This window comes from Gobius niger (assembly GCF_951799975.1).
Source record: "Gobius niger genome assembly, chromosome: 9".
Taxonomy (NCBI): Eukaryota; Metazoa; Chordata; class Actinopteri; order Gobiiformes; family Gobiidae; genus Gobius; species Gobius niger.
In genome coordinates, this window is record NC_136860.1 from 28,700,331 (window position 1) to 28,716,024 (window position 15,694).

Consider the following 15,694-nt stretch of genomic DNA (forward strand, 5'->3'; position numbering starts at 1 on the left):
GAGACGGTGAAACTTTTTTGAGAAACGCTGGGCAAATATTGAATTTCAATATGTCTAGACGCGCTGTGCCAAATGTGAGCTAAATCCGATGAAAAACCAGGGACTAGTTCGTTAAAACGTACAATTAGTTTAGACGATGTCCGGGTTTGAAGCCAAGATGGCCGCCTCCCTGTGCGAGTGGGCGTGGCGCTCCAAGTGAGTTTTGGGCTTGTCCTGATGTCCCCTCTCACTGTGCCGAGTGATTCGGGCGTACGCCCAAAAACGCCCCAATTTTTTTGAATTGGGGTCCGCTTCCAGAGGGCGCTGTGGAGCCATTTTGTTGTGGGCGTGTCCCATTCGTCCAATATCATAAATTTTTTCGCTGCCTCATTGCCTCCGCCAATTTTGGTGAGTTTTCGCCCACGTTCAGCGGGTCAAAAACGCGATCATTTCCGGAGAAAAAAAATAATAATAAGAAACCACCCAAAAACAATAGTCCCTTGCCGCGACTGCGTCCGGCTCGGGCCTAAATATCAAGAGAACGAAGCAAGATAGAGGCATGGTGTAATACATTATTTTGTTTGTTATGATGAGTAGAAGACATCTGGAAAGTTTCGCGGAAATCGGACAAAATAAATTTTTCAGGGTATAGGCAGGGGGCGCTATAGTGATGTGCACCGTGGAGTAATTGATCTCTATGGAATCAGACCGTAAGTGGCCTTCTGTCAGCCAAGTATGATCCAGACTGGATAGAGCGCGCGCCTGCGAGGTGGTGTCAAATTTACATGACAAAACGTGTTTTTGGGGGGGGCGCCATTCGAAACGGGGGGGTCTGAGTGAAAAAAAAGTCAGGTATTTTTTGTAGCCCCGTGTCAGGAGAGTCTGTTTAAACAGGTATGGGCTTATTCTGCTGAAAAACCAGGGACTAGTTTGTTGACAAACAAGACAGGTCCATACAGATTACCAATGAAAAGTCAAAGTCACGCCCACATCTTAGAAAATATGACATGACTATAATGTATTTTTTGGTTTGCAAAAGTGTCTAGAACATACTGGCATCATTGTCTAAAAAAGATTCAAAAGTGCAGTTTTCAAGGTATGGCTAGGGGGCGCTATACTTGGAGCAGGCTACACATTAATGGCTTCATTCTGTTCAGTTTCAGGTGGCGCATTGGTGACATGAATATGAGCTCTGTGGGCTTATGCCTGTGAGCGTGAGCTTTCTTGGAAACAACGCGAAATCTACGCGTTTTTTGACGCGGCGTTACGCGGAGACGGTGAAACTTTTTTGAGAAACGCTGGGCAAATATTGAATTTCAATATGTCTAGACGCGCTGTGCCAAATGTGAGCTAAATCCGATGAAAAACCAGGGACTAGTTCGTTAAAACGTACAATTAGTTTAGACGATGTCCGGGTTTGAAGCCAAGATGGCCGCCTCCCTGTGCGAGTGGGCGTGGCGCTCCAAGTGAGTTTTGGGCTTGTCCTGATGTCCCCTCTCACTGTGCCGAGTGATTCGGGCGTACGCCCAAAAACGCCCCAATTTTTTTGAATTGGGGTCCGCTTCCAGAGGGCGCTGTGGAGCCATTTTGTTGTGGGCGTGTCCCATTCGTCCAATATCATAAATTTTTTCGCTGCCTCATTGCCTCCGCCAATTTTGGTGAGTTTTCGCCCACGTTCAGCGGGTCAAAAACGCGATCATTTCCGGAGAAAAAAAATAATAATAAGAAACCACCCAAAAACAATAGTCCCTTGCCGCGACTGCGTCCGGCTCGGGCCTAATAAAGCTATTTTTATGCTTTAAGGTGTTGCTGCAGTTTGTGCAGTAGCCCGTAGTTGTAGTAGTTACTAAATGTGAGAAAGATGAGATAGGTGCACAGTCGAAAGCTTTGTAACTTCAATTCAAATTCAGTTTGACATTATTTACATTAGAAAATGTATCCTTTATGGCGACAGGTGGCGTCTGTCACATGACTACACTTGTTTCAGTTTGATTTTATACTTGGGGTTTTAACACTTCATGTGCCCAGTTGTATAATGGTAAATAACTGGCTGTCCTTTCAAAGATTCGACAAAGACAACTGTTTTTTCCCTATTCGATTACATGACATACTTCTGTTACAACATTTTTTTTCCTCTTGCATAAAGCTCTTGTTGTCCCATGTTAGACCAAAGTTAAAGGGATAATACGGAGTTTAAAAATGTTAAAACTAAGTATTTTCCTCACCCTACATGTTCCAGCAATGTCCTAATGTGTAGAATGAGCCCAGACCTATTCACCACAACTGCCTCTAAAATCCGCACTGTCACTCAAAAATGTGCTAATTCGGGTCCGAAGTGTGGTCATGCACAAGCTTAATATAGAACCTGGAGTCGTAATCAGGGAGCTTTTTTAATAAGTTGTATTTTCAAGAAGAACTTTGTGAATTGGTAAACCGTTTCACCAAGTGAGTGAAGGGAAAACTTAACTAGCAATCATCTCATGCAGAGACACTTTGTTGTCTCATTTGGGATGGACGGAATACAAAATGCCACATTATTCATTATTTTAGGCACTTTTGAGTCATTCTTCCCAGACGTATTATTCAGAAATATTTTAGTCATTCTTCAAAGTATTATTGTGACATATTGGGTATGTAACATTTCTGTCAAAACAACTCTTTCATAATGCTCCTAGTATTAATCATGACTTCAAAAGCACTGGCAGTGACGCATTTCTTAGTTTTTTCAAGCATAATTTATTTAAAAAGAAAATGTCAGTAAACTGTCTCCATTGCCCCCAGTTTGTGGAGGACTACGAGCCCACGAAGGCCGACAGCTACAGGAAGAAGGTGGTGTTGGACGGGGAGGAGGTACAGATCGATATCCTGGACACGGCGGGACAGGAGGACTACGCTGCCATCAGAGACAACTACTTCCGCAGCGGAGAGGGCTTCCTACTGGTTTTCTCCATCACAGAGCACGAGTCCTTCACTGCCACTGCGGAGTTTCGGTACGCATTTGATGTAGATAAAGTAAATAACATGTGACTTTATTTGCGAGAAGTAAGTAGTTGTAATAGCATGAAAATGACAAGGAAGATTGCTCATTTTTGCTTATGCCAAAACAGAAACCTTGCTAAAGGGTGGTTTAAGTAGGATCAGACTTAATATGCTTTACCACCACAGACTCCAGACCTTAACCTCAGTGAGATCTTTGGCATGTGCTGGAGAAGGCTGTGCACAGTGGGCCGACTCTCCCAGCATCATGGTGACAGAAATAAATCTTGCAACATCGAAGAAGTCTATAAAATAGAAACAACACCACAGAAAATGTGTGATGTTCTCAAAGCTGAAGCAGGCGGCACGGTGGCGCAGTGGTTCGCGCTCGTGCTTCACAGCTAGAAGGTCCCCGGTCTGCTTAGGTTTCCTCCGGGTTCTCCGGTTTCCATGATTATATTTATTATTATTTTCACATAAAATTACCCCAAGTCAGATGTATGAAACCGAATTTTACTTAACGTGCACAGTATGTCACAAGTCTTATTATAAACATGATCAATGCCAAGAATGTCAAGAGTTTTGCTTTTTTTTATTGCCTATCAACACTCAGTAACACAGCTAGGCCTACATTAAATCAGTGAAATCCCATAGACCTTAAAGTGTTCAGAGTTATCACACAGAAATCACATCTGCACTTATGGTAAAAAATCCAGAGAAGTCTCTAACATAAACCTGTAGCAAGTACATGATAAAATGTGATTTACATGTGATTAATTGCATTTAATTCATAATAAAGGTTTTAATAATTTGAATCAAGTCCCACCACTCGTACCATCTTAGGTCCACAGTCGCGGGGAGAGGCTTCAGCTGTTGCTGTGACAACAAAAAGCAGAAGACAAATGAATAACTGACTGTATTGAATTGGATTTAGCCAGCACAAATTACCGGGCCTATAATGGCTATGACGGCTAAAATGGGAGATGAGCTTTGGAGCTGCCAGACTTTGTAATCCATAATGAGCATTAATTATAATATGACAAAAGTGTCTTTTGAAATAAAACGACAGCAGCCGCTTTGTTTTGACAAGTGGGCTGCCCAAGAACAAGAACTTAGAACAAACATTAGACTTGAATGTGCTTGGGAACACATTTTATTCTGTAAATTTTAGGTTGTACAAATAAATGTTAGGGAGTAGGGCTGGATGACACATATTTCATCATAGTAATAAATACAATGTAGCTGATTCATGGACTTAAAGGGGCTAGATGCAAGTTCACCATTTTATACTCACTACTGCCACCTCAGGTCATACGTGTAACTGCACTTTCTATATTAAGCTCATGCATGACGACACTTCGGACCCGAATTAACACCTTTTTGAGTGACAGTGCAGGATTTTAGAAGTAGTTGTGGTGAACAGGTCTGGGCTCATTCTACACATTAGAACATTGTTGGAACTTGTAGGGGGAGGAAAATACGTCATTTTGATATTTTTAAACTCTGTATAGTCCCTTTTAAACATATGTTTAGTCAGTACTTTTTTCTACTGATGTACCAATCTGTATTTTCCTCATCTTGTTGCATCATAGAGGGATCACAAACACAAACAATATAGTCTTCTTACATTGCTGTTCTTCCTGCTGACGTACCAACAAGAAATGATTATCCCTCAATTATGCACGCCATGTCCACTTCAAAGGCCCAAAACGTTACAATGTCTGTTGTAATTTGTGGCGACAGGGAGCAGATTTTACGAGTGAAGGCGGAAGAGGACAAGATCCCTCTTCTTGTGGTGGGCAACAAGTCGGACCTGGAGGAGCGACGGCAGGTTTCTGTGGAGGAGGCCCGGGGAAAAGCTGAAGAGTGGGGCGTGCAGTATGTCGAGACCTCTGCCAAAACAAGAGCCAACGTGGACAAGGTACCTCTGCTTTTTAAATATTAATACCTGAACTCTGATACACTCGGAGAATGAATAAAATGAGGGCGATCCATTGAATAATTTATTGAATAGATAAACTTGGTTCGAGGCAGGATATGCGTACTGATTCCACGCATTTCATTATTATAGACAAAGGAAAGATGAGTAACCTAAAGTTGAAGACAAGAATATAGCATAAAATCAATTGCAAATAACACAAAAATCTATACAGATCTATACAGTATTTTAATTAGAGGTCGACAGATATTAGAGGATTTTACAATATCGGCCAATCTAGCGCCGATAAAAGCCGATGTCTCCAAGACCAAAACTGAGACTTCCCGTTTTTTGTATTGGTAAGAGCGAAGTCAGGGCTTTAAAACGAGTTCTCCACAACTCCCTATAGTCCGGGAGTCAGACCCCATCCCCAAGCACATTATTGCTACTTTTTCAGGTACTACTATCTTTCATTAGAGTATACCTTGGGTCATTACCAGTGGGGACCCTCCATTGCAACTCGGCCCCGCTCGGCTGTGGGACCCGAAAAACCACTTCTACGGGGCGGGCTTCAGACCGTACTTTGTGGTTTTGTTCAAAGTAGTGGTGTGGTCACAGATTCATGACATTTAGAACAAAGAAAGCTGACATGATAAGGAACAACGTAATATAATGCTGGCTTTAGCAATTTCTGTTTCCAACTATTAAACTATATATATCCAAAAATGCTAAATAAACGTCATACAAATGAGAAAAGCACTTCACAAGTGTACCCATATAATCTCTTTTAGTTTTATTTATCATTTCAAATGTAAATAGAAACTGCTTCGCCTCAGGGGAATAGAGAAACTTCGCGATGTATGTATCTTGGATCGCCGTGCCAAATGCCGCGACTAGCAACAGTATGCTAAAGCTAATGCAAACGGCAACTAATCGAAGCTGGGACAGAAACTAAGATTGAATCACCTAAAGTAATGAAATTGAATTGCCCGCTGCTGGGGTGGCCAAGTATTTATGTTTTTACTGGATTATAGACCAGACCCAGTTTGGAAAAATCGGCAAAAATATCGGCTAAGCATATCGGCATCGCCCAATACGTTATCCGCTGTAGCCCTGATTTCAAAGAGCACAAATGGATCTCATACATGTCCTTTTGTCTGCCAGGCCATGCCATATTGCAAATAAAATAATATCAGAAAGTGCAATTTGCTTTTACACATACAATTTCCACTTTATTCATATTAAATAAATGGTTTTAAAAGTAGGAATGAGTTGGTTTGTTGCATTTCTGGCATTAAATTATATTTATCTATGCATTTGCATAAACACTGAATGGTTTTCATTTATTCCTCACATTTTAGACTATTTACAATGTGCTACAACTGTCACCGGATTGGACATGTTTGAGAGATTGACCATGGATTAAATCACGCTAAGATTAAGACGATTTGACTAATTAATCAGCCCTAATTGAGAGGCAAGGGGACATGTGACAGGAAGTAGAAACAAGGTTACATTTATATGCATAGTATTATCTCGCCACGCCAGCCAATCTTAATGCTTTTGATGTTGGCCATTTAAGTGGCCAGCTTTTATGTTCAGAATATGCAACCTTGCCTCATCTTAATCTTACACAAATTTCCATATTCCTCTCATCTCTCGGTGACGTTTGAAAGTCTTGGATTTGATGTTGTCGCATTGATAAACATGCAAAAGTGTATGTATAGGTTTCGCAAAAGCCTTTACGCACTAATGACTTTCTCCTTTTCCTTCCCCTCTCCCTCAAGGTGTTTTTTGACCTGATGCGCGATGTACGGGGCAAGAAAATGTCAGAAAACAAAGACAAAAACGGCAAGGGGAAGAACAAAAAGAACAAGAAAAGCTTCAAGGAGAGATGTTGTTTACTTTAAGCTTTTTTTTATTTTCCTTTTTCTTTTAAATGGACCTTTTACAGACCGCATCACACACGGACTCGCTATCCCCGTTGTCATTTGATCTTTTTAAGAGAAGCTGGTTCATAGTTTAGTGTCTTTCTAGAGTGATATCAAGCTTTTTCCGCCATTTTGGAATCCAACTTAAGCTGCTCTTTGAATGATAACCACTGTTGTTGACTTGGACTGCGCAGTGAAAGTCGATGGTCAGACTTCTATTGACACTAAAGGCCCTCGCTACATGTATCTGGGTGTTTTAAAAGCACATGTTTTCTCTTTGAGTGAGTGTGTGTGTGTGTGTAATCCGTGAATGGAAAGCTATTTGAAATGCTATCAGTGGAGAGAGACTGACGCTATTGTCTCGTGCTGTTTTTATGTAAATGTCAATGCTAAGAAAACCTGCCAACATACTGTAATAACGCCGGTCAACATCTTATTTCATTGTTTCATTTTCAGCTTTTTCACCGATCCATAACGCAATTTGCTGTAGTACTTTTATGGAGGTAACAAACTAATTAGGCATATAACCCCATATTTGCCCCATTCTTAACAAACTAGGTTGATTGTTTCTGTCTTGCATGTGCTTTACTTGGATAGCTTTTGATTAAATACTGACGTCTGCGATCAGGCAACAACAATCCACAAGAGCTGCACTTCGGGTTCAGTCGTCTAGCCATAATTTAGCCTTCACTGCCAAGCACTAACGTCCGAGGACCAAATGCATTCTTCCTGCTTATGTCCTGCCAACTTACAGGTGCCACGATGGACTAGAACCTTTATTTACTTTACCAATCACTGGTCAGTTGACAAAATACTGTATAATAATGTAGGACATTTTGGCTGAGTACCACAAGATCTATACCAGGACTAAACCAGGGCTGGGCTGAATCGGTTCTAAAATAGGACAAAACCTTAAAACTGCTGTGATCAATTTACAAATATTTGCCACCACCGATCTACTTTGTAAACGTAGCATTTGTGAAAGAAAACCAGAGCGTTGGCATCTAAATGGAGCACATTTCTTCTGAATGTGGTAAGCAAGAGTGTTCATTTCTTCAGTCCTACTCTGAAGTCCTGGCTGAAGTGCGCATCTAGTTAACTCACGCGAACAATAGGAATTGAGAGCTAGAAACGCATTTGGGCAGAAGCGACTATTTCTGACTTTCACGATTTTAAAAGGCAAATGTAGCTCAGGACAATGTTGATGATTTATCTCTGAATAAATAAAAAAACACAAACTGCAGAAGAGTCCCAGTTTTAGAACCACCTAGACTTCTAGTTTACAATTTGAGCATGTTCCGTACAGAGACCATATTTTGCCAATTGTGTGGAAGAAATAGGAAAATGTTTGTGCCTAAAATTGTAGCCAGGTTCTACCTCCGCTGCTCCAATAATAATCATCTCCAACTCTTTAACACTGTCATTAACTTGAATTCACGCCACAACCTATTGTATTGATTTAACCTTTGCCATATTGTATCTAGATCCATTGCTGCTGATGTGTCCATTGTTTGTTGAAAATGTCAGACCTCAATGTGTGGCTGTTAAAACTGGAAACATTCCTCTGTGACATACACTGCCATAGGACCACACATTAACAAACAGGGTGACTCTGTGATTTTTGTTTTTGTTTTTTTTTGGCCTTAAAGTGGCAACTGCGGTGCTTAAAACGTGACTCCTACTTTTCTCTATTGAACAATATATCACTGCCTCTAAAAGTTCTTTGGTATTGATTTTTTGTGAACATTATTTTATGTTAGGAATGGGGCTGCACAGATTATATTGGTCTTTGTTGATTTCTACCAACCCAATATGGAGCAAGTTCCTCCTAGCCTCCACTTGTCCAAGCTCAGCGCCAGTACAATGCTGGCTGGAAGTGGCGACCCCTTGTGGTCAACAACGTCACTTACTCATAGATAGAAATTTGCACCGATACTGATAACGGTTGCAAGAGAAGACCTTGACATGTAGAAGGAGGTAGCATTGTGATTATGAATTTGCAATCATGCGCGGTCCTAACTTAAAAAAAAAAAAAAATGTAAATACAATTTTGTGTACTTGTTTTTATCCTTTCCAGTAGCAGTTTTTATTGTGCTCTAGTCTGAACTATTTCTCATCTCAAGCCATATAGGACAGGTGCTGACAATCCTAGAAGCCTTCCTTTCTTCCATTTTGATAGCACACATAAAACTCTTTACTTTCCCCTTTTCTCAAAAACACGCACTACATTGCCAATGCCTACGATATAAGACTTGCCGTGCTAAAAGTCGAAACGTGGAAGAGCTGTATGTAAGTGTCAACCCACACAGTGCAAAGCGAAAGACTTTTTTTTTTTTTTTTTTTTTTAATGGCAGCTTTCAAAAAAAAAATCTGCTACATTTTCCGTGCGACTGCCGCCACGTCGAGGGTGCCATCTATTAACTGTCATTTGTGAAAACGCTTTGGTAAAATAAGATGTCTGCCACTGCCAAAAAAACCTTTTGATTTTTTTGCCCTTCCATTTCCCTTGACTGTTGTGAGTATGCTTTTACCTCTGGGCTGTGTGGAAGATGCTAAATAAATGCTTTTTTTCTTTGTATTTTTTGTGTAGAGTCCTTGTTTATCTGATCAAATGAAGCATAAAAGATAGAACGGCAGAGAACTGACTGCACAAGGTAAAGAGGAACAATAGGTTTTGGGACTCAAACCCACAACCTCAAAGTGTATAGCATACAATGATTGGGAAAAGTCTTCTGGGAGTGTAGCCTAACCTCTTAACCCCCACCTGAACCAAGCCCATTTTCTCCAGTTTGGCATTACCCAAATCTAAAAGCTTCATGGGGAAAAAAAAACTCATAATAGCGACGAAAACGAGGATGCAACAGAAACAGTGGGGGAAAAAAAGAACACAAAAGCGATGAAAAAGCAAAAAAAAAAGCCACAAAACGGGCCAGAAAAGTAGCAATAACACAATTTAAAAAGTGACAAACTAGACAAAAACAGGATGAAAAAAGTGTCCAAAAAAAAAAGCAATAAGAAAACAAAAAACAATTTACAAAACATGACCAAAAAATACTACAAAAACAGACAAAAAAATGTGACAAACGCGGTGAAAACACAACAAAGAAGTCACGATCAGTCTTGTCGCCTTAGCTTTCAAATAAGGCGTTACTCTGGCCTATATCTGGCTGTAAGCTCCAGTCAAGAAGCTTTTAGATTTGGGGAAAGCCGAACTGGAGAAAATGCGCTCTGTTAAAGCGGGGCTTAAGAGGTGAAAGCGGGGGTTAAGGGGTAAAAAAAAAGAAAGACATAGAAACTACTGAAGTTTCCTTTCTGACCCTCACATTCCCAAAGTTCCACACAGTGCATTATACTTTTTCCAAACGAAATCTATACAAGTTATACTACATATACTGTTTTTTTCTAATTATTAATTTGTGTGATGGGATAGTAGCTATAAGCATTTAGCCTACATCAGTGTTTTACACCAGCGAGTGACCAATTTCATGAAGAGTAGCGATTTTATGTAACTTTAGTAATAAAGACTGGTATGTCCTGTACCCAGGGATCACAAAAATCTAAAACCTGTGGAAACTCTAAACTACAACTACAACTGAAAAATGTATCAAGGACGCATTTAAAAACAATTAGAGAAACAATTATCTTTAAACTATTGGTACTTTGAATTAGAAAAAGGTATCAGATCTTCTTCATTGCAATAGAAAGTCTCTATAAATGTGTCATGAGATGCTGCCTTCAGGGCTTCGTATGGCCTCTTTCAGTCAGACCCCCCCCCTACTCTGTTTGCATTGATTGTTTTCCTCAGAACTCCACCAAACATCGCACAACATAGTCACTTTTTTTTGACAATGATTTACTACCAATACTTTTATTGCTATTCTCCAGCCCCGTGTGGTGAAGCCGGGCGATTGTAACATCAACACAGCAATAAAATGTGTCATTTTCGTGACTCCCTAAAGGATGTGGCCATAGAACTGTTGTACAACTTAAATGTTCTTTCTTGATAATGTAGTGGTAAGACTCCCATCCATCCGGTAGTTATTGCTAACTTTCTGCCAAATGTTAAACAGCCTGATGTTTATATAGCGTCATTAGAACTTTATTATGGATTTATATTGAGTTATCTTAAAACTAAGTACAGTGTGTTGTATAAATAACTGTTTACTCACATTCACATTACTTTAATCCACTGATTTATGATTCGGGTCTCCTCTGCAGCCTCCGATACTGGCATGAATTTGACTACTTTAATGCATCTTGGAAACTGTGAATTGCAAAACAGGAAATAGCAGAATATGTGGCCCATGCAGATTTTATTATTCACCGTATAGCCGACCTTCATAAACCAGGCCAGGCGACGTCACAGCACTCAAACATGCCATGCATCACCGGAGGCGCGACATGGAGCCGCTTCTGCAGGGGGTTATGCAAAATAACCCACATTTAATGCTACTTCAGTGCAATCAAACAAGGGGGAATGTGCTGCTGCTGTGCTGTGGAAGGGAGCATTTAATAAACAGGGCCTTGCTAGTGTATTCCTGTGTTCCTGTAGGGATTTATGCACGTCTCCTCTTACTCAAAAGAGATTTCAGAACGACCCCATTCTGCTTGCAGGTACTCTGAGGCTGCTGTAGTTTCCCTGTAGGCATTGATGATTCACCGTGATATTTCAATTTGGCAGGGCAATCTGCAGGGAACACCAGCTTCAGGTTTTTTTTATGTTTTCCTTTGTTACCATAAGCCCCCCCTGGTAAAACACAGGTAGAGGTATCCCCCAGTGGATGCACCCCGCAAGCTTCAAAAAGAAGTAAGATGTTTTTTTTAATCCATTGGTTTGGCTTGCGCAATGTGCAAAAGTGTGGATTGAAGAAGCTGACAGGCAAATACGGCTGCAAAAAAGGATGGAAATTACTTACAATGAACCGGGGGAAAACATGGCCATCTATCTGATATCTTGTATCTTTCTACCTAATTTCAACTGCCTTTTATTTTTACCCCCCACTGTCAGTTTCTTCTTTTTTTTATACTATGCACACCCATACTGCAACCAGCACCTCAGGGCATCCAGAGCAGTAGGCGACCATCTGTTTGGAGACCCTTCCTACATATTGAACCAGAATCTCAGGCAGGTTTTGGGGAGCTGATGGGGACACCGGAGTTGAAAACCCCCGCAACAGGAAAAAAAAGCACAGGAAAAGGTCTGCAAAGTCCTAAGCTCTGTGGCTTTTAGCATAGTCAACATTTTCCTATATATCGAGAAACATTTTGCAGTATTTTGCACAAATGAAAATGAAAATATTTAGTGGGAGGAACAAGGTCAAGTTTATTTATATATAGCACATTGACAAAAAGACAAACTGGGAAAAAAAAATTAAATATTTAATGTTACAAAATGTCTTGCTCAAATGTAATTAAAAGTCGCATGGCCAAAAAAGGGAGTTTAAAGCAGCAACTTGAAACTCTCCCCTGAAGAAGCTGCTCTAAAATAGGATTATGGTAAACTCTTGTCTTTTTACCTTTAACAACGAGTTAGACTTTTTCCTCTAAATTCATAGTAACATATAAAAAAAATCTAAAAATAATACATTAATAACAATATTGACGACGAACCCCACACGTTGTGACAACCAGCCCGACACATGTAGGGCACACTGCCGAAATCAGTGTTCTTGTCTGATGGTTAAAACCTAAAAAGGAAGATGTTTACTTCAGACAAGGCTTTAAGCTTTTATTTAAAGTGTGTATCTGCTTTCTGGACAAAAATTGCCGTCTGGGCCACGCTCTTACACCAACACTAAGGCCAGGGAAGTAGTGTCTCCTCTGGGAGCCTTGTGCACAAATTAGCAGCTCTTCTGGAATGGGCCGTCTGAACGTGCATATTTGTAAAAGGCTTATGACTCTTATGGGATGCACTGTTCATGAACAATGGACTCACTAACAACCAGCTCCGCTCTCCCCCATTGTGCGCCAAACAAGTGGCTGGACCACTTACTCCTCCTTCAAAATGTTGCCCTAACTGTTCCTCATTCCCCCACAGAAATATCCTAATCTGTGGTTTATACATTATACACCTATCCACAACTCCCTAAACCGATGATGCCTTTTGCAGCGGAGCAGCTAAACCGGCTGTCAGCCGCGTGATAAGCCCGTTTACCTGGCTGACACTCACCTCTGGGTCTCCCCCTCCTCGTGCGCGCTGTAGCTCTCTCCTCCCTGCGCGCACCTCGTTCTAAGTAGGCAGATTAGGTGGTCTGTTAAGCCTGTAGGAAGGCACTTATTTAGAAATATTTGAAAGGGCAAAGTGAGCCGGCGCCTAATGACCGATGCAGTGTCAGCGGAGCACCCTTGGGTCCTTTATCATTTCGTACTAGAGAGAGAGAGAGAGGGGGAGAGAAAACGCATACAGAGCCCCCCGTCCTCTGTGTAACCCTCATTATACCTGAGCTAATGTTGGCGATGAGGATGTGCGGGTGATAAAGCACCATCACGGCTCTTTCATTACACCGAATAGAGAAACAGGCTCGGTGGAATTACGCGCGACCTATAAGATAAATGCAACGGGCACAGAATAAGTCCTATTTTAGCGACTGTGCCTGTGTGCTACCCTTCCTCCTGTCTGCGCCGAGCGTCTCCAAGGAGGGCTGACTGCGGTGCGTAATATCACCATCGGAGGGCACTGTTGCTATTCCGAACGCTCCCGCTATAAAAACCACTGTGCCGTGCCGCTGCTGTGTGCTGTCTTTGCTCCACCGTTCATTCATCCTGACCGCACGCCACCACTATTGACTGCGTATTATTGAACGCTTATCGTCGCTCAACAAAGCTACATTGCGGGAAGGACAGCTATTATTTACAGCGGAAGACACACGCGCTGTACGGCCGGGACGCGCGCGCAGTCCTATCAAATTGTCGCCACATTGACTTTCTCTCGACATTTCCTCACTTAAAGTTTTACAACACTCCGAGGATCATTGTCAGAGGCGAGCGGGAGGAAAGGACGTCAGGGAGCGACGGGCCGTAGAGTTTTGTCACCCAGCGGATGTTACAAAGCAAGCCTCTGTCACGGGGGTTGAAGCGCAAATGGTGGTCACGGAGAACAGACGAGAGCCCATTTGTGCCTCTCTATGACATCCCCTGGCTATTACGCACAGACAAGAGGCCTGCTCCTCACTCTGGCACGGCTCAGACTGATACTAAATAGGCCTAGTTACATGGGCAAATTTGGCTATCCATATTTTCTTTAGGCTTCTTAGGCTAAGTTAAGTTAAAGGTGCATTATGCAACTTTTTGTGTGGGGAAAAAAGTTGATATTTCTCTGTATTTGATCTCGTAATTACCCTCCTGTAGTACAAGTGGTTAGCATGGCGCCTTTACTTTACATCACAGTTGTCTCGACGACGCTCCATGGTCCACTATTTGGAAGGTTTTCACTGCTCACCAGAAAACCAGCAAAACAAATGATCTTGGAGCGTTGTAGAGACCACTGTGGTGAAAAGTAAGTGGACCACGTTGACCCCTCACAGCCACTGGGTTCACTACAAGGTTAAGGGGAGACACTACAGGCAAAACTCATTTTTTTCAGTTTTCAGGTTTTGGGCCAAATTGGTCTCTGAACATACAAGCTTTCACCCGGAAACAGAAAATGTACCTAATCTTCACAATAACATGTTTAAATATTCCGCTGATTCAATGTTCCCCCATAGACTTATATGGGACAATGCAATTTCAAGGGCCTTTTTCTCAAAACACATTTTTCTGTCATTGTGGCGACACTATGTCCACGTCAGTCGGACCTAAAGACTTCAAATTTTCCAGCCTTGGACTGAACAATATTTGGAAGATTTTTTCAGAGGGATTTTTTATTATTTAATCCCTAGCCCCATTTATTGCGTTTTGAATGTCAAAAAATGAGGCGAAAATTACATTTTTACACATTTTTCCACTAAAAAACAGCTTATTTTAAAACTAAACAAGAAAACCAAAATCCCCTCTGAAAAAGTCTTGGTAGCTCATTTACCAATGAAATGAAACAATAAATTTGAATGTAGCTCTATCCATTATTCAGATTTCGTCGCCGAAAAGATGTGAAATTTGGGGCATTTTTAGGCATAAAACACCTTGTTCTTATATGAAAAGATAAAATGACAGAAAACTTGCCATGTATTTTTTTCTTACATTTATGCCAGTGATCGACAGCAAAAGTTTCAAATTGATATCTGTAATATACATTTTTTCCCTATTCACCTGCAGTGTCTCGCCTATATGCGCAAATATCAACTTTTATTTTTACATAAAATGTTGCGTAATGCACCTTTAACGAGACAAATACAAAAGTCTATCAATCTCTCTGACATCAAATGTATCGAATTTATTCTATGCAGTTGGTTTGTAGAAATAGTTTACCAAAAACAATGTCTATTTGTGACACTTTCCATAATAGGTAATGGAGATTGTAAAACAAAAAAGTTCCATGAAAAGCGCTTGTCTCGTCACCCACTGCTCCTAACGAGTTGCCTCAGTGGTGTTGATGGACGGGTCAAATGCAGAGGACAAATTTCCCTACTGGGACAATAAAGTACACCTTTCCTTTCTCGTGATAATATGAATAATACTCCATTAACTATGTCTCAGCCCGGTATTTACCAGGTCCAAACGAGATTTAAATCAAACTACCTAAAACACTCTTATTTCCAGATACTAACTGCTTTAAACATGTCTGTGTAGGCTCTCAGTCGTACAAGAGTTGTGTTCAGTGAAGGTTCATGAGTCATCTTCTGCTTTAAACATGCACAATAAGCTAATCCTCACTGTACTCCTGACCACAAACCTGACTCAAGATCTGGAGAGGACGCACCAAAGAAACATCCGTGCCACCTACTATACAACACAG

At 41.1% G+C, this 15,694-nt stretch overlaps 1 protein-coding gene across 2 annotated transcripts in view; it reads left to right on the forward strand.

The window, feature by feature from the left end:
- Window positions 1-7,382, forward strand: part of LOC306968186 (ras-related protein Ral-B) — a 28,767-nt gene extending 21,385 nt beyond the window's left edge. For both annotated transcript variants that reach the window (XM_079563508.1, XM_079563509.1), the window contains exons 3-5: window positions 2,761-2,969; window positions 4,699-4,876; window positions 6,661-7,382. In XM_079563508.1, the coding sequence (XP_079419634.1) occupies window positions 2,761-2,969; window positions 4,699-4,876; window positions 6,661-6,783 (510 nt within the window). In that variant the 3' untranslated portion in view covers window positions 6,784-7,382. The remainder of the gene's footprint in view (window positions 1-2,760; window positions 2,970-4,698; window positions 4,877-6,660) is intronic.
- The last annotated feature ends 8,312 nt before the right edge of the window (window positions 7,383-15,694 follow it).